This window comes from Acanthopagrus latus, chromosome 13, assembly GCF_904848185.1.
Source record: "Acanthopagrus latus isolate v.2019 chromosome 13, fAcaLat1.1, whole genome shotgun sequence".
Taxonomy (NCBI): domain Eukaryota; kingdom Metazoa; phylum Chordata; class Actinopteri; order Spariformes; family Sparidae; genus Acanthopagrus; species Acanthopagrus latus.
This window is the reverse complement of record NC_051051.1, coordinates 27,762,313-27,780,914: the sequence shown is the minus strand read 5'-3', so window position 1 is coordinate 27,780,914 and position 18,602 is coordinate 27,762,313. Positions and strand designations below refer to the sequence as shown.

Genomic DNA, 18,602 nt, shown 5'->3' with positions numbered 1-18,602 from the left:
AGACGGAAGGATGCAGTACAGTACAGTACAGTGCGTTCAACAAACAATGATGATGATGATAATAATAATAATAACAATAATAATAATAATAATAATAATAATAATAATAATACTAATAATAATAATACTACTACTACTACTACTAATAATAATAATAATAATAATAATAATAATAATAATATACCAGCAACATTTATACTTATAACAATAATAACATCATTGATTGTTTAATCGTGTACATGAAAATGAAAACAACGACGACAACAACAACAACAACAACAACAATAAAATAAAACTAATCCAAATCCAGAATAAGTGAGTGATGATTAAAGTCCATTTGATATCCATGTTTCTGGAGTCATGACGGCAGTAGAACCAGCCTGCAGTACGGCTGTGGATCTTGTTCCGACCAGAACACACATCTGAGTAACTGTCCAGCAAACTGGGTCGAAAATATGTCGAAAAAAATGCAGTTTTTTTTCTGTTGTTTACTGCTCACAGAATAAAGATGATCGATTCTCTTTTTGTACATGATTATTGTTTTAAACAGGAACGCTTGTTTGATCAGTTTTATTTAAGAGATTTAGATTTCAGAATCAGAATTCCATTATTGTCCAACAAACGGGGAAATGTGTTTGCCACAGCAACCAAAGGACAGAATATTACAAAAACAACAACACTTGTGACAGGTGGATAGAGTGTATTGATTTTGTCTTCTATTATAGCAGGCCTGTTTTCCATTTCTGTCTTTTTCTTTATTGTGTGTGTGTGTGTGTGTGTGTGTGTGTGTGTGTGTATGGTCCTCCGGCTCAGCAGGGGGCGCTGTCTCCACCCTGCTCCCTGTTTAAAGGTCCGCCTCCTCTCTGCGGCAGCCCATGCTGGACAAAGTCCTGCGTTAGCTTTAGCTTTAGCTTTAGCTTTAGCTTCGGCTAGTTGCGACTAGAGAAGTTGCTCAGCAATTATCGGAAACGCGCTATTTATTCTTCGAAATAAAGCCAAAGCAAATCTAAATGTCTAAATGTCGACCCTCACGTGGATTGTGAGATGAGGTAACGGTTTGTTATAAGCCTGTCAGGGTTATACACGTAACCTTATGTTCTCTAAATGAAAGGATTACCACTTTATCAGTTGTAAAGCTTTTATTTTGCAGAACCAGACCGGAAGTGTTCAGCGCCGTTGTTTTGACTTGACGGCGGTGAACTGTTGGCTAACAACAATGAGAAGAATAGAAGTGTAAAGCGAGCTGTACTGTTTGACTTCTACAAGGTACGGCAGCTCACTGTGTACAGAGACATCAGAGGCATGTTCACTCATGTTCAGTGGTTGGTGTGTAATCTGTTGCTAGCCCGGCTAGCTGTCTGTATCTGTATGCGGAGCAGAGGGAGCGGGGCTAAGCTAATCAAGTAGCTAGTCAGCCAAACAATTGCCGTCGTGTCAGCAGACTGAAACGTCTCCTGAACACGGAGCTAACGTTCATGTTAGAAATAACAGAGCACGCCTTAATAAGATAAGATGGAGGTCCTGTCTTTAATCTCAAGTCCCGCTGTGTTGAACTGAAGTTTCTCTACCTTTTAATAAGTTAACATATGTGTGTGGGAATAAACACAGTTGGGAGCTAGCAGCGTAGCATTGGCAGCTAGCAGAGTGCAGTGGTGTTGTGGTCAGATCACAGAAATCACATTGTCTGTCTAAAGTCACTAAATTTTGTATATTGAGCTGCAGACTTTTACCGACAGTTCGTACCTCTGAGCGAAACATTGGGACTCTGATAGAACTCGCGCTATGTGTGTTGTTGGTATAAAACACTGTCCATGTTAATGTTGTATTGTTTTAATTTGTCCAGCTCTGTGTGATCAGATGGGCGAATAATCCTCAGTGTTTAATGTTGGAACATATTGAATATTGATAGCGCTGTAATGAGGAAACGAGAAAATTTAACTGGATAAAATCAAAAGTTTTGATTTAAAATAAAGCTGGACTGACAGTGTTACGGACTGGATGTTGTTATTAGAGAGCAGAAACAATCCCAGATATACAGACTTGGATTATTATAGGGGAAATGTGCACATCCAATAGCTGATACAACACACAGATACACACCTGTGATCATAAAGAAAATAACAATGGAAACAGAAACATCAATTTAAGACTTAAACTAAAGTATATATTTGCCAGTTTACATGTTTTGCAGTGACAACATAATGTGGCTCAAACACTCTGGATATTATACAGTTTGACCAAAATGACATCATTACAGTGAAACAGTGAACTTCACTGAGAACCCCCAGAATCTGTGTCTGTATCGTGTTCAGTTCTGGTATCAGGCAACATGCGAGCAGTGACCAGTATATCTGTGATAGACCACTATTGGCTGTAATTAAGAATGCAAGTGAATGATTATCACCATCCTCTGAATCACCATGATCTCCATTTAGAGGTGCTCTCATTAAACTACAGACAGTGTCAGAGTGAATAGTTCTGATAAGTGGCTCACAGTTAATCTTCATGACTGTTACAGTCAGGAACAAGAGCTGGTGTTGGTCGTTCCACCCTTCACCCAGGCTGATGGTTCCAGTAGAGTTCGATATTTCACAGTGACCTTTACTGAATCATCTTTTTAACCATGATGTCTCTTTCCTGTCTTCAGGTTGTAACTTTCCCTCCGTCCCAACTGGATGCAGAGACAGATCATCTTTTTTGCTCATAAGACTGTTTGTGCAGGCCTACAAGCTCTCAGAACACCTGTCAGGTGTCAGCAGCTCCTGAAACTGTGTCGAGCCTTTTCAGCTGTTCATCTCAATCACTCCTCATTGGTATTCGATAAGCACAGACTCGTCCAGAGCGCTCTTGCCCAGCCGTCCCTCCATCAGTGTTTCTCCACAGAGCCAGACATGGCAGAGCAGAGGTTCCTGGTGGAGTATGCCAAACGAGGCACCGCAGGCTGTAAGAAATGCAAGGACAAAATCCAGAAGGGCATAGTGCGGATAGGAAAGGTCGTGCCAAACCCTTTCAGCGAGTCAGCAGGCGACATGAAGGAGTGGTACCATGTGAAGTGTATCTTTGAGAAGCTGGAGAGAGCCAGAGCCACCACCAAGAAGATCGAGGACATCACAGATCTGGAGGGTTGGGAGGAGCTGCAGGACGAAGACAAGGAGCTCATTAATAAACACGTGTCAGGTACAACAGGGACACATACTCAAAACCAGGTTTTACGCTGCTCACAAAAATATTTGATAGAAGAATTCAGTAATCAGTCAAATCTTTGCTCTTGTCTTTTGTTGACGAGTGACGTGTAACAACATGTTTGTTCTTGTTGAGGCTGTTCTTTCACGTTTACAATGACAACTCTTCTGTTCTTAATCTGTTCTTCTTCTTCTCTTGTAGACCTGATGGCCAAAGTCAATGCTAGTCCAAAGAAGAAGGTGCAGGCCAAGATGAACACCAGTGGTCAGCTGATGGGTCCTCCTGCCGACCCATCTACCAGCGCTCCACGCAAGTTCTCAGGCTTCACTGGTGAGATCCAACATTTAAGGTCCTGTAGTTTCTTATTTAGAGATGCGCTGGTGGATCGGCAGGAGAAGGGACTCGCCTGGTTTTCATCATGAGCAGTTATGACCAGTGATCAGCTGACCAGCGTCAGATTACTTTGATTCTGTGTTGGTCACATTGACCCACATGCTGCTCGCCGCCACGGCAGGTCGGACTTAAAAGAATTAGAATCAGAGTCGTTGAACATCTCTGTTTTTATTGTGTCTTCAGCCAATCACAAAACGGTAAATATTAATTTAATATTAATATTAAAAACAGTTTTTGAAGCAACAGCTGAGGATTCTCTCTTCAAAAGGAACATCTTTTGACTGCAGAGCTTCAGATGTACAGACCAACATGTAGATCTCAGATCAGGTTGTGACAGAATGGCAGCACAGAAACATAAATTCAGTGAACAGAAACACAGTTCATGCCGGTTGATTCCTGTGTTGCACATTCAAATCACTGACACATTCAGGACTGATTCTGTGACCGCACCATCAGCTGTTAACCTTAAAAACACAGACTTTGTTTCCTCCTCCATGAAAATTCAACCATTGATAGACACGCTGTCAGTGCCCCGTCTGGACTACAGCAACAAATAGGTTGAGGCCAGGTTATTTTGAGGCATCAGAAATTATCTCATAGTGCTAAAAATGAAAACACGAGTATAAAGAAAGAGAAACATCATTAAATTTGAATAAGCAGGGAACTGATTAATATGCAACCTGAGAGGCACAACTAGGACAGGAAGTCTCCTGAGACGGCTGAATGTGGATATGTGTTATGTGGAGACAACAGTTCCAAACTGTGAGGTAACAGTTGTGTTTTTGTACATGTAGTTTTCAGATGTTTCAGAGAAAATGTCAGCACACAAAGTACAAAGTCTGAATGTATTTTCTCCTCTGTCCCGTCAGCTGCGAAGGCCGGCAGCTCCACCTTCAGCCCCGGACCGTCGTCTTCTCCCGCTAAAGTGAGCCAAGGCAGCGCGCTGTCGGCTCAGCTGTGTGAGCCGCAGCACAAGGACTGCCTCTTCAGAGAGTTCAGAAAGCTGTGTGCCACAGTGGCAGAACACAACAGCTACAACACCAAGACACAGATCATTGAGAAGTTCCTCAGGAAGGGCTCAGGAGGAGGTCGGTCTGTGGGTTTGTTTGTGGGCTTCAGCAGATTTCTGCTGCTGGATGTTTGTCTGAAATCTTCTGTTTCTCCATCTCAGATAAGTTCCACGGAGATCTGTACCTGACAGTGAAGCTGCTCCTGCCGGGCGTCGTGAAGAGTGTCTACAACCTCAACGACAAGCAGATCGTAAAACTCTTCAGCCGCACATTCAGATGCAACCAGGACGACATGGTGCGAGATCTGGAGCAGGTCTGTGATCCACATGTTCACAAACAAGTGCTGCATGTTTTATGTCACAACTAAAATTCTTCAGGTGTTGTTGATAATGTCACAATGGAAATGCATTTGTCATCTTCTCCTGACAAGTTTCCCGAACCATCACAGAGAAACGAGTTGTCACATATTCCACTTCTCTCTGTTTGTCTGTGTCTATGTTCAGGGCGACGTGTCTGAGACGGTGAGGATGTTCTTTGAAGAGAGTAAATCATTCCCCGCGGCAACCAAGAGCCTCCTGACCATCCAGGAAGTAGACGCCTCCCTAATGCGCCTCGCCCAGCTGACCAAGGAGGACGAGCAGCAGAGTGAGCTGGAGAGTATCGCCAAAAAGTGAGAAACTATAGGCGAATTAGTTTAGAATTGATTTTGGTGTTTTCGTGGGATTTGTTGACTCTAAAAAATAAACAGACAGAATAATGTTTGTGCCAAAGTCTGAGACGAGTAGCATGAAGTCATTTTAAATAAAACAACACCTAAAAACAATTTTAAGCTCAGATTTGTTTCGTGTCACTGACAGAAGCGTTCATGGTAAATGTTTAGTTCAAGGACCGTCAGAAATGTGAAAATCTGGCGATATTCCCGTTTTTAGTTTCTGACTTTGACAAATGATGTAATTATTATTTTTAAGCCTTCTCACAGGTTCAGGATGTAAAGAAATATGCGTGTAATACGGCAAGACTGAAATGGAAGCATGTTTTATCTTTAGAATAAGAATAAAGATGCGTCTTAAGTTGAATCTACAGACTTCTTTATTGTATGTTTTTTTTTTATTTCTTATTGTGGTTGTAACTGCTATGATTAGTTTGTTTCACAGTTTGACCTCAGTGATGATCTGCTTGTCTTTTCTTCACAGATGCACCGGTAACGACCTGAAATGCATCATTCGACTAATTAAACACGACCTGAAAATGAACGCTGGAGCTAAACATGTGTAAGTTTCTTCCTACAAGTTTACAAACAGTTTATTTCTTCATACCGAGCTTGAACTCCTCTTTCATCATCACAGTTTGGACGCTGTGGATCCAAACGCCTACGATGCCTTCAAGGCCTCCCGTAATCTGGGCGATGTGATCGAGCGTGTGTTGAGGAATCAGCAGGATGCATCGAACGGATCAGGACCGAGGAAGCTGCTCACTGTGGAGGCCTCGCTCATGACCCCCGTCCAGCCCATGCTGGTGTGTACCTAACCTCTAACTAACATGATTTATTGATTGATTCAGTCTTGATGTGACAGCTGATGTGTTTGAACTGCAGTGATTTTAGAGAGTCACATGACAGACACAGTGTGAAGGAATTAGAGGTTTTAAACACATTCAAAACGACCTTGTTAAAGTCACACATTTTATTTGTCATTTAACTTTAAGATGTGCAGTGTGAACTTCCTGACCTCCTGAAATACTCGAGACACGTGTGCGTGTATAATAATATTCACATGTCCTCCCGGTCACGACCTTGTTTAATTGCTGATTCATGAGCCATTATGAATCAAACAATAATCCTGTAATCAGTTTCTGCTTCAGGCTGAGCTAAGTGGGTTATCTGAGAGAAGAAAGTGAATAAAACAGAAACAGGTTTTCAATAAAAGACAGTTTAATAACTTTGGTTTTCAGAGGCAGAAAGGTCAGAAAGAAGATGTGACCTGGTGACCAGCTGAAGTGATTTAATGGGATGTTTTTGTCTCCATCTGACTTATTTATAACATAACTCAAAGGCTTCAAGAAGGTCTTCAAACTGTTGTCTGCAAGAGCAATGATTGAGAGAAAACATCTTCCTCTCTGTCAGAAAACCTCTGTTAATAGATAAAGTCCAGACGCTCAGTAGGACTTCATGAGATCTTTGGGGGTCTCACATTATGGAAACCTTCACAACACGGAGAGAATATCATGCTCAAACTGTCTCCAGCTGATTTTTCATCACAAGAAACCAAACAAGAAGCAGCTGGACCTCCTAGATAACTCCTGACTGACTCCCTCTTTAGAAATGACAGCATTAACTCAGCATTATATAAAATGTGTTTTCCAAGAAACCTGCAGACCATTAAATTGCACGTTACACAGCAGACTTTTAATTTGACAGTATGAAAGTAAAGTAAAATGAAGTGCAGCTGCGTCACACTTCACAAATACACTTCCCACAGGTTCACACTTTCTTTAGTTCAGGTTGATTTTTTTTCCTTTTAACATCAGTTTGCAGAAGAGAACCTGCTGCCTGACAGGGTTCAGAAACACCAAACTGACGGCACAGAACCAGAGGGGACGGTGCTGCCTGTTGCCAAAAAGCTGCACTTGAACGCACCACAAAGATGACAGCCGTCCAGCTCAGAGACTCTGCGCCTGTGTGTCAGGAAGTACCTGTCCACACCAGCAGGTGGCAGCAGTCTGTACTCAGTATTGAAGAGGAGGAACCAGACAGTTTTGATGAATTAATGGAGAGCGTGTGTGATGAGAAGTTGTAAATGTAGCTGTGATCTTTCTGCCTCCTGTTTGTTCAGCGACAGGCTCCTTCACTTTCTACTGATTGTCTTCTGTGTACTGATTTGCTGAGCTGAACAGCCAATCAGAGAGACTTCTCTCACCGCTGATTCAACATGCTCAGCCGGCTGAAAAGCTTCCAGCAGAGGCTGACGAGCCGACGATGCAGAACCAGCTCGCGCTGTTGTCACCCAGAGTCTCAGTGAATGTCTCTGGATGTCTGACTGCTACGACATGTGTCCACCAGAGAACAGTGTGTTCTTTATTCTCTCCTCTTATATAAACTAATTTCAGTTAATTCTGATGAACCCGACACTGTAATAACAACATAACTGCTGAGGTCTGGCAACACAGCAGCGTCTCTACAACAGAGTCAGATAGATGAAACAGCTGACGGATGATCAGACAGATTGTAAACAAGCCTGAAGTTCAGACCGGGTACAGTGTTTAACGCAGCTGAACCAGGACGTCAGTGTGACACTCAGATGCATGTTGGTTACCCATAATGCATCAGAGTGTTTGTTTCCAATCTGTCTGACTGCTGGTGTTTCTCATCAGCAGTTCACACTGTGAGTGCACTGTTTTATTACTGGTGGGATAATGGACTGATATAAGAAGTAAATGATAAAAACAGAAATATTATTTTAAGAATATGTGGAAGTTGAATTTGTTTCCACTGGAGCGACTCTAAACGAGCAGTGATGAGACCTGAGGCGTGGCTTCCTGCTGATGTGGCGCTGGATGATGTGCTTTCTGTTGTCATTCCAGGCGGAGGCATGTAAATCCATCGAGTACGCCATGAAGAAGTGTCCCAACGGGATGTACTCTGAGATCAAGTATGACGGGGAGCGAGTGCAGGTCCACAAGAACGGAGACACCTTCAGCTACTTCAGCCGCAGCCTGAAGCCAGTGCTGCCACACAAGGTCAGCACACACACACACACACACACACACACACACACACACACACGCACACAGCTCAGGTCTGCCCTGCAGGATCAGGAACTAAAAGACATTTTGTCAGTGTGAAATTTCAACATTCCCACAGTGACTTGCTCTCTCAGCGTGAGGTCGAGAGCTTTAAACACGCAGGATGAAGAATCCCCGTCATGTTCATCAGCTCTTGGAGCCACCAGAGGCTGCTGCTGTGTTCTGTTCACATCTACAGAGAAGTTTAACTCCACGCAGCTTCAGTGAAGAACAACAGACACACAAAGTTACACACACGTTCCTCACGTCTCTCACAACTATCACAAGTCTCTTTGTGAGCTTCTTCTGTCACTCGCTGTTGTTACATGAACGATGTGTCTTCAGTTTGGTGGAAATCATTCTGATGAGATGATGATGTGTGTTCTGTTGTCTGAAAACATCCTCAGCTGACTGAAATGTTCCTTTTAGATGTTTGTGTGTGATGTGAAGTGAAATGAGACAAATGCACCTGCAGGATTCAACATGTTGGAGTGTGAGAATGATTGAGGCACCAACAGACAAACTAAGTGGACTATGAAGATTTTTATTAATCAGTAATCTAAGATTTTGAACTGTTGTTACCTCATGTTGCCTGACGTGAGGCCAACATGCACAGAAACACGTTTTTATTCCAACCAGAGAGAAACGATCTCATTACACTGACTTCACTCATCACATGATCAGAAGTTCACACTGAAGCTCTTCTGATCGGGACGTCTCTCTGGATTGAGGTTTTCATGTGAGGCGGTTTTATTTAGATCATTAGTGAGATATTAAAGTCAGTGTAAAAACAGTTAATGATGACACCAGCATTGTTATCACTGCCTCCTGGGACCGGTTCTGGTTTGTGTTTCCTCCTGCTGGCTGCAGACATGTTGCCTTGAACATGCCGCCCATCAGCCTAATGATGGTGACGACCCTCAGCCACTGTAATTAGCTAATTTATGTTAATGGAGAGGTTAGCATTCAGCGGGCTGAGAGTGGAGTCTAATTGCACTGGTCCAAGCTCCTAATGTTTCTGCTGTGATGGATGATGAACCTGCAGAACGGTTCAGATGAAGGTGGACAGTAGAGAGATATAAAGAGTGTATGATGTATGTCAGGCGGAGAACGATGCACTTTATAATTTAGAGTTAGTTTTACAGCCTGTTCTGACGCCGACGCCGTCCTCACTGTGTGACTGTTTGTTTCAGGTGGCTCACTTCAAAGAGTTCATCCCTCAGGCCTTCCCTGGAGGACACAGCATGATACTGGACGCTGAAGTCCTCCTCATTGACACCAACACCAGCAAACCTCTGCCCTTTGGGACTCTGGGTGTCCACAAGGTGAGGACAGCCAGACACAGAGACTGAAGCTTTGTTCACATGATGTATGAAGTGTCTTTCTTCTGACCCGGCTGTCGTCACACTGTCTCCTCAGAAAGCCGCCTTCCAAGATGCCAAAGTGTGTCTCTTTGTCTTCGACTGTATCTACTTCAACGGTGTGAGCCTCATGGAGAGGTGATGTGTTTCATTACATTTAAACACGACAGAAAACAATCAGAAGACAAAGTTTCACACATCACGTTTTTATTCCTCCTGAAGAATTTTCTTGTTACTTCTTATAGAAACTCTGTCATGTACAAACATTTTGAGCATCACGTTAAGTTTCCATTAAAAACTCCAAACATTGTATAATAGAACCTGGCTAATATTTTCCCATCATGCCGTTCTGTCCTGCAGGCCTCTGCATGAACGCAGGAAGTTCCTCCACGACAACATGGTCGAAGTCCCCAACAGGATCCTGTTCTCAGAGATGAAGCACGTCACGGTGAGCACAACTCTGAAGTCTGCTGCCTGCCTGATGTGTTCATGTGTCTACAGCTGGTTATAACGTGTGTGTGTGTGTGTGTGTGTGTGACAGAGGGCAGGAGATCTGGCTGATATGATCACTCGGGTCATCAGAGAGGGACTAGAAGGTCTGGTGCTGAAAGACATAAAGGTAAGCTGCTTTTTATCTCCAATGGAAACTGTGTGTGTGTGAACATGATGATGTTGAAGCTGTGTGTGTGTGTGTGTTTCAGGGCAGCTATGAGCCGGGGAAGCGTCACTGGCTGAAGGTGAAGAAGGATTACCTGAACGAGGGGGCGATGGCCGACACAGCTGACCTGGTGGTGCTGGGAGCGTTCTATGGAAAAGGCTCCAACGGTCTGTGAACACAAACATTACCTGCAGTATGTTTTATATATATATATATATTATAATGTGTGTTCTGTCCTGTAGGCAGCAGCTGCTCAGTGGTTCTGCTCAGCTGCTTCCTGTCAGACGGGCAGGATGACGTCATGTGGTTTGGTCATTTCATGAAAAAACACTTGATTAACCAATACAACCGGGTTCTGATCCAAGAGCTCTGAAACATAACATAATCCTCAATATTTACACTTTCAGTTTGGACATGATGAAATTGTTAATAATAATGTATCTCTGAGGTTTTTAAGCCTCGACATTGTTTGACTGAGTTAAATAAACAGTTTGGGCAGATTTTTGAACGTCCAGAACAGAACCATGAGGAGAGGAAATGGTGTGTTGAAGATGAGGACCTGAACGAGAGGATTACAGAGGCGTAACCAGTGAAGTGTTGATCAGAACCTGTGGATGATCTCCTGGGTCTCCACTGGCAGAACTTCTCTCCTGATGCTGAGTGTGCTCTTCCACCCACCAGGGGGCATCATGTCCAGCTTCCTGATGGGCTGTTACGACCCGGACTCGAAGAAGTGGTGCACGGTCACCAAGTGCTCTGGAGGCTACGATGACGCCATGTTGGCCCGGCTCCAGAAAGAGCTGGACATGATCAAGATCAGCAAGGTCAGAGAGGATCCACTCATGGGCTGCAGGGGAAACATGGCGCCGTGTGATGACATCATCAAATTAATCTCTGTGTGTGTTGCAGGACCCGAGCAAAATCCCAGGCTGGTTCAAAATCATCAAGAACTATTATCCAGATTTCATCATCCGCGACCCCGAGGTGAGTTGGACTCTGCAGCACGTCTGTGATCAGAGCGTCTGCAGCTCCTCACAGTCTTTCTGATAAATAAATATCAGGTATTAAGTTATTAAATCAGATTTTGAGAGGTTGTAATTATCACGAGTATTTGATCTGATTTAATTCATCTTTAATAACTTCAGTGTAATGAGTCGAGCTCTTCTGTGTGAGTTTGTGATGTGACACATCTTCAGACTTCATGCTGCTCCAACCTGTTGACACTGTAGATTTATCTAATAACCATATTTCTATATACAACATACGTCTGCACAGAACCTCTTACAGCATACACTACATACCTTTTATATTGGGTGCAGTGGTTGAATAATGAAAATATAACCTCTAGTCAACACTTGGCGTGCTGCTGTATAAATGAGGCGATGAGATAAAAGCAGCTGTGTGAACGTGAATTCCTCTCAGACGTGTTGATGCTGCGCTGCAGAGCAGGAAGATGTTTTCTACCTGTGGATTCACTGAAGCATGAAAACACTTTGACTGCACAGCCTGAAAACATCTGATGTAAATGATCCTCTGCAGGAAAATGAAATCCACAAACTTCTTAATCAGACCTTTCCCCATTAAAACATGTAACTGTGTGTAAAGAGTTGGTACATTTATCTGATGTGCTGCAGAAAGCTCCTGTGTGGGAGATCACTGGAGCAGAGTTCTCTAAATCAGAGATGCACACCGCCGACGGCATCTCCATCCGCTTCCCCCGCATGACCAGAGTCCGCGATGACAAGGACTGGAAGACCGCCACCAACCTGCACCAGCTCAAAGTATGAAGTGCTCCAGCTGTAGTTTGATAGTTTGATGCTGTTGATCCTCCTGACTGCTCCCAGAAATGGTCTGATGAATCGTTTTACACGAGTCGTCTGAACGACATGATGTGGTTTCTGTGTTCAGGAGCTGTTCCGCATCTCGAAGGAGAACTGTGACTTCAAGGTGACCGCTGGACCGTCTACGTCCGGAGATGACAAAGGTTCGTCAGGAGGCGACAGCGGAGGAAACTCTCCACCAGCGCCGTCTCCTGGGAGAGCTCCGGCCAAGAGGACCAGTGAGTACAAACCCACCTGAGATGAAATGATTTGAAGCTACAGGTTTGTAAAAGGCTGGAGGTGTAGTGAGGAACGTTCATCTCAACCTCCCACAGTCTCACTGTCACCACATGTTGACTAGTTTCATCAGTTCAGACTGAGAATGATTCAGTTCACTGAACAGAGAAAACAGCCAAAGATCCATCTGAGGCTGAAACCAGCAACTCTTTTAACAAAAAACATTAATCACAGATAAATTATTTACATGGTTGTTGATGAAGTTTCTGAATAAAACATTTTCCCACATTCTTCATGAACTGTTGAAACATTCATATTACTGTCTGCTGCTAATAAAACTCATTAATCATTTGTTACGCTAGAAAATCAGATGTGTGAAAGAAATAATTCTAACAACCTTTAATAACTGCATATTGATTGGCTAATGACATCCCAGGTAGTGGACAGGTACGTGCTCCTGTGCAGAGCTCAAATCACAAAGGATGAAAAATCTATGAACTGTGTGTGGTGATGAAGACGTTCCAGTCCCGGTGTATCACCTGTGGACAGCCACTGTAACAGTACAGGTGTGCTGACTGCTCATGATATCAGTTGGGACTCAGTGAATCGCGGGTCAGACTGGCGCTGTAATGGGACCTCAGAGTGATGTCACTGATCATCATCATCAATAACATCACGTCTTCACTTCACAGACACCAAAACTCCTCCCAAACCGAAGGCGGTGAAATCTGAGCCTCGTACTCCAGGACCAGACGCTCCCAGCACCAAGAAGGTTTGGATCTATGTACCTAATGCACAGTTAACTGATAGTCAGAACCACAACGATCCGCTCGCAGCTACAAGTTTAGATTGTCACACAGGACAGTAAGTTCAAGTTTCTGATTGTGTTTGCAGGTGAAGAAGAGTGAAAGTGTTCACAGTAACGGACAAACCAAAGCTAAGACGTCTCAGCTGCTGGAGCTGAAGAGCGACAAGGTCAGTCAGCAGCCGTCAGTCCCATGTAGGAACTATTTTCTTTACGTGTCACTGCTCAGAAGGAAGTGTGTATCTCCTCATGATGTCAACACCAACTCTGTGATGCTAAGCTTTAACTTTAGCTAGCTCACCTCTCGTCACACGTTTCCTTCTGCTCAGTGACGCAGAATGAAAGTTCTCACAGCGAGTTCTGTGGGTCGACCCTGAGTGTTCATCAGTTCCTCCTGTGGTACCGGGCGAGTTCTGCTCTAACGTCCCGTCTCTCTGCAGACTCTGCTGGACATCTTCAGTGGGGTGAAGCTCTTCCTGCCCGTCTCCACGCAGGACTTTGACAAACTGCGGCGGTACTTCGTGGCGTACGACGGAGACCTGGTGGCGGATTACGAGGCCGCCTCGGCCACGCACACGCTGGCCGAACCAGAAGAAGACAGCCGGGCCCAGAGAGTGACGTCCGGCTGGATCTGGGAGTGTATCCGGAAGAGGCGCGTCGTCCCGCCCTGTTAATGAGAACACAGAGTTTACTGCAACACAACTCTACGTCAGGTTTAACTACATGAACAGTAACAATATGTTCACTCAGTTTAATTTATTCTCTCAGTCCCGTTCGTGTCACATGAACCAGCCGAACGGATCTTTTAGATTGTGCAGATGTTAATTGGACGATTGTGAACTGTTTACTGATGAAATGAGTTGTTTGAGTCTGTAGACGTAGTTTTTCTAAGAGAACATTAATGTCAATCATGACATGCGTGTTCACAGATCAGTGAGGACTGAATGATGTCATTGTTTCAGTTGATTTCTGGCGACAAACTTTATTTGATGAGTTTTATTTTAACACCCGGCTCTCACAGACGCTCCGTGCAGACCTGGACATGAATACACAGCAGGATCATGATCAAAGTGTTGTCATTATTTTTACTGCCTGAGTGAAACGTTTTGTGAGGTATTAAAGCTGAGACGTGTCTTCCATCAGGAGGAAACAGAACCTGATAAACACAATGAAACTGTCTGATTGATGCTCTTTATTATATGCTCTTCTCACCAGGTACTTCAAGCTTTTTACTGCATCCGAACGGCTCTTAAGGATAATTCAGATTTGCCTTTCTTACTTCAGCTCTGAAAGGCAAAATCCACACAAACCTGCCGACTCATTCAGACACACGAGTCTCTGATCTGTTCTCACAGACGCAGCTGCCAGTGTTCTGATCCAAATGGGTCATGTCATCATGTAAAAACAAGTTCAGACCACACTCTTTAAATAATTCTGGATTTTTCTTTAACACTGCTAGTTAATGTTAATAATATTGATCAGAAAACAGTTAACTGTGCAGTTTCAGGTGCACAGTATTGATCCTACAGTCTCATCGCTGTTTTCTCTGCTGGACCAAATCCTCCATCAACACCACACAGACTCAACACACTGACAACTCGTGCAGATATTCATGTCTGATCACACTTCTCAAACATGATCGCTTTTCTGACATTTATCAAGTTCGAAACGTTTTGTCAGCAAAAGAATCATGTGGGATTTTGTGTGAGATCAACTGTTGCTGACAAAATCTCACTTCAGAAAAAATAAATCATGTGTCTGTAGAAAGAAACCCTGCATGAGATCAAGTGAAAAAAGTTGTCTGGTGATATAAAGTCATGCAACATTTCATCAGGAGAAACAAAGAACTGGCGAAACCTTTTTCTTCCACCAGAAAATAAACTTCAGATTCTTCCTCTTCTGTAAATTTAAACTAAATCCATTGAAAAATAAATACTTGGCTGAACAATTTTACAAGAATTTAATGAAGTCTCAATGACTCTGAAGGTCACATTAATGATCCGGTGTTGATCATTACATTTTGGCACGGTGCTGTAATCGATCAGAGGGGAAAAGCAAACAGGACTTCAAAGACACACAGCTTGTTGTGGTTCTGGTCCAGAGTGGTCGGGTACCTTTGATCAGACGTCACAGTTCTTCTCAGCAGGAGTCGGTCTCGTCCAGTTTTCTCTTCCCTGACGGTCTTTCAGCAGAGCGACTCCACCAGCAAAGGTCCAGTTCTGCTCTGATGTGACAGGGCTGCAGAGTGGAGCAGACGGTTCTGTTCAGTCCACAGTTCAACAGACACAAGACGGCGTCTGAGGTATAAAACATTCAGTCTGTGATGGGCTTTGTTTTTATGACTCAAACAGAATTCATGTATAATTAAAGTTATTCATGAGGAAAAACCAACAAACAACAATAACGTTGATGAGAAGAACCCAACAGAACTGAACCGTCTGTTCTGCTGCAGCCGAGTTCATTCTAAAACTTTAAAATCACTAAATGACAGTTGCATAAATAATTTACAGACATTTTAGAAACTATTAATTGCACTGCACATTTCATACATATGAGCAGAGAAAAGACAGCAGGACGCATCTTCTCGCTCAGAACCACTCAGGTTCTATTCATCAGGCTTTTTAATCTTAAAGTTTGTGTAACTTCAGTCTGCAGCTCGTCAGACTGTAACTCAAGAAAATGATAAAATATTTGTGTCCAGTTTATAAACAGTTTTTTCTGCAACTGAAATCCATCAGTCAACTTCAGAGGAGAATCCTGGACCGTGATGTCACAGCCCTCCGCAGGTAGAACACAACCACTTTCTACAGCTTCATCTGAGTCCAGATGTTTGTGTTGTAGACGACACTCGGCTGAGCGTCCTGATCCAACTCAAGTCTGAAGACGAGCTTCATGTTCGGACCTCTGACAGGATCCACCTGAGCTCCATGACGTGCAGGTGAGTGTGTTACCTGTCTGGAGGACTTGATGAGTGTTGCTGAGCGCAGACTGGAGCAGCTGACGACTGACGTCTGGTCCAGTTTCTCCATCAGCACCCTGGTTTTGGGGATGTGGCTCCAGGACGCTCCGAGGCCCGGCTGCACCTCCCCGCCGTCGCCCCTCGTCACGTGGTTTGTGACCTGCAGTCGGACAGCATCGTGATCAGTTGTGTGAAATCATCAGATGTTCCTGTTTCAATCAGGCGGCCGTCACTCTGACTTCAGATCAGTGTGTGACTGCAGGTGGAGCACATTATCTCTGCTGCGCTCCTTAATAAGATCAGTTCACATCTGACGTAGTTACAGCCTGCAGTCACACCTGGACTGACTGCTGGATTCTTGTTTTTCAGCACCAACTGAGAAGCTTTTGTTTTCATCTTGATTTGATTTCTTTTCCAAACGGAGGAGAACTAAATGTTCAGTTTTCCTTTCAGCTCTCGCAGCGATAACAAGAGACTTTAAACTGACTCTGGAAACTGATCTGCATTCAGAGCTGCAGACGTCAAGGACTGTGTCATCCTCACCACAGCAGCCACGTTGAAGTCCTTCGCCATCGTCTTCAGAACTCCTGCCACTTGGATCATCAAGGACATGCCTGCAGGCACAGAGTACAGGTACAGAGGTCGGTCCGTGAGCAGAATACTCCCAACGTGTCTTCAGGAGGAGAAACTTCACATATTATTCTCTGATATTTACAGTCTTTAATATTCAAGCAGCCTCTGTCCAGCCACACTGGCTGCACAGCTCAGAGGAGCTGCTGACTGACTGGTTCTTATTATAGCATGTTAGCATGTTGCTAACTCCACCTGAAACCTCAGCACGACATTTAGCTCATTTATTAATGAAGCCTGTGTTTCTATTCTCAGGCTGCTGTCTTTTAGTCTGAACATATCTTATAGTACACATTGATTATCACGTTATCTTTCATAAACACTTTTAATTATCATTTCATTTCATTCTGTTCGCAGGTCTGGACGGTATTATTTTATTCATGATATTGATATAGTCCTTCTGGCCTTCACCTGATTAAATAAATGTTGGTGTAAGAATATAAAAATATATATTTAAATCTGACTAAATCATTTGAAATTAAACTTTGACCTTTACTTTTTGCATTTCAACAGAAAAATGTGTCAGAGTGAATTTGTTTTGTTAATTCCATTAAATTATTAGAAGTTTTAGAAGTTTTGTATTTATTTGTCGGAACCAGTTGAATTATTGGCCCAGTCCGGCCCGTCTGTGATACTTTAGTGACAATATTAAATCCATTATATTTATGTTGTAGGAGCCAAATTCATGTTCAGAACTCAGTGAAAAGTGTCGTGTTCTCCCCGTTTCTCTTCTGTCACTCAACAGCTTCTTATTGAGCTCCATCCTTGTTTCCTACTGTCGCGGCGTCCTGAGCCGGGTCGTAACCTGAGCCGGGTCAAAACCAGATCCTTCAGGGGAAAATGTACGGAGCCTAATTTGCTTTAATATCTTTTAATTCTATAAAATCCATCAGCGTTCATCTCCATCTGCTTCGTCTCACCTGGACCCTGAACAGACTGCAGATATTTCTTGCCATTAATTTAATTTATTTCTATTAGAGGAGCTACTCAGCTGTGCAGAAGAACAAACATGAAGGGAAGCAGCACCAGCAGTGTTTGTTTTAATTAACTACAGCTTTAAATGAAATGCTTTTAATTGATCTGTTCTTTCTGAACAGTCAATAGTTTCTGTTAAAGTCTGTGACGTCTGTTCACAGCCGGGTTTATTTCAGATCTGTTAGATTAAGTGTATTTTAATTAATCAGATCACAGTTTGGGAACTTCTGTTAACTGACTGTTGGAAACAAAGTTGACTTTGATGAAGAACTTTAAATGATTGTGTCAGACTGCAGCTGGTTAATGAGCACAGCTCTATTTCTAACTGCGTCATGATCGGAGCACAGACGTCTTCCTTCCTGATGAGATGCTTGTTTGCAGACAGACATTTGGAATTTGGTGACTCAGATGTAAATCTGCCTCAGGTGAGATGGACGATGACGGAGAGAAGAAGAGGAGTCACCTTCGTTGTGTTTGGCTCCCAGCAGAGGAGAGATAACAGCCGACACCGAGTCCACGATCACCGCCTTGACAGAGCCGCCGCCGCCAACAGACGCCTGAAATGTGACAAAATTAGATTGTTGAAAATCTCATCTGTGTCTCTCAAAGGTTCTCCGGGAGAAGCCAGATGATCGTTGGTGTATTTAAAGCAAAGAAACAAACAAACCTGCTGAAGCCTGCCAGCACGCAGACTGTAGAGACAGTCGAGGAGAGAGAAGACGTCAAACAACCGGAAGACATGGATCCTCTGAAGAGCTTCCATCTGTGGAAGTCATATTGTTTCATATCAA

At 43.4% G+C, this 18,602-nt stretch overlaps 2 protein-coding genes across 3 annotated transcripts in view; one reads left to right on the top strand and one right to left on the bottom strand.

The window, feature by feature from the left end:
* Window positions 1-881: 881 nt before the first annotated feature.
* On the top strand, window positions 882-14,424 carry lig3 (ligase III, DNA, ATP-dependent). 2 transcript variants are annotated; one of them, XM_037119172.1, is made up of 22 exons: window positions 882-1,049; window positions 1,151-1,266; window positions 2,648-3,177; window positions 3,385-3,513; window positions 4,446-4,664; window positions 4,748-4,899; window positions 5,090-5,256; window positions 5,780-5,857; window positions 5,933-6,101; window positions 8,166-8,321; window positions 9,560-9,691; window positions 9,786-9,865; window positions 10,088-10,175; window positions 10,269-10,346; window positions 10,429-10,552; window positions 11,067-11,209; window positions 11,295-11,369; window positions 12,020-12,166; window positions 12,294-12,444; window positions 13,135-13,214; window positions 13,337-13,417; window positions 13,688-14,424. In XM_037119172.1, exons 3-22 carry the CDS (start codon window positions 2,676-2,678, stop codon window positions 13,919-13,921), a joined length of 2,985 nt encoding a protein of 994 aa, XP_036975067.1. In that variant the 5' UTR covers window positions 882-1,049; window positions 1,151-1,266; window positions 2,648-2,675; the 3' UTR covers window positions 13,922-14,424. The 2 variants fall into 2 exon arrangements, with proteins under 2 accessions (XP_036975067.1, XP_036975066.1); XM_037119171.1 differs by having other exon boundaries at window positions 1,137-1,266.
* rad51d (RAD51 paralog D) overlaps window positions 13,780-18,602 on the bottom strand; it is a 21,565-nt gene continuing 16,742 nt past the window's right edge. The window contains exons 6-11 of the mRNA XM_037119173.1: window positions 18,479-18,574; window positions 18,275-18,368; window positions 16,750-16,820; window positions 16,199-16,366; window positions 15,362-15,485; window positions 13,780-13,914 (exon numbers count right to left, since the gene is read on the bottom strand). Of these exons, the coding sequence (XP_036975068.1) occupies window positions 15,387-15,485; window positions 16,199-16,366; window positions 16,750-16,820; window positions 18,275-18,368; window positions 18,479-18,574 (528 nt within the window). The 3' untranslated portion in view covers window positions 13,780-13,914; window positions 15,362-15,386. The remainder of the gene's footprint in view (window positions 13,915-15,361; window positions 15,486-16,198; window positions 16,367-16,749; window positions 16,821-18,274; window positions 18,369-18,478; window positions 18,575-18,602) is intronic.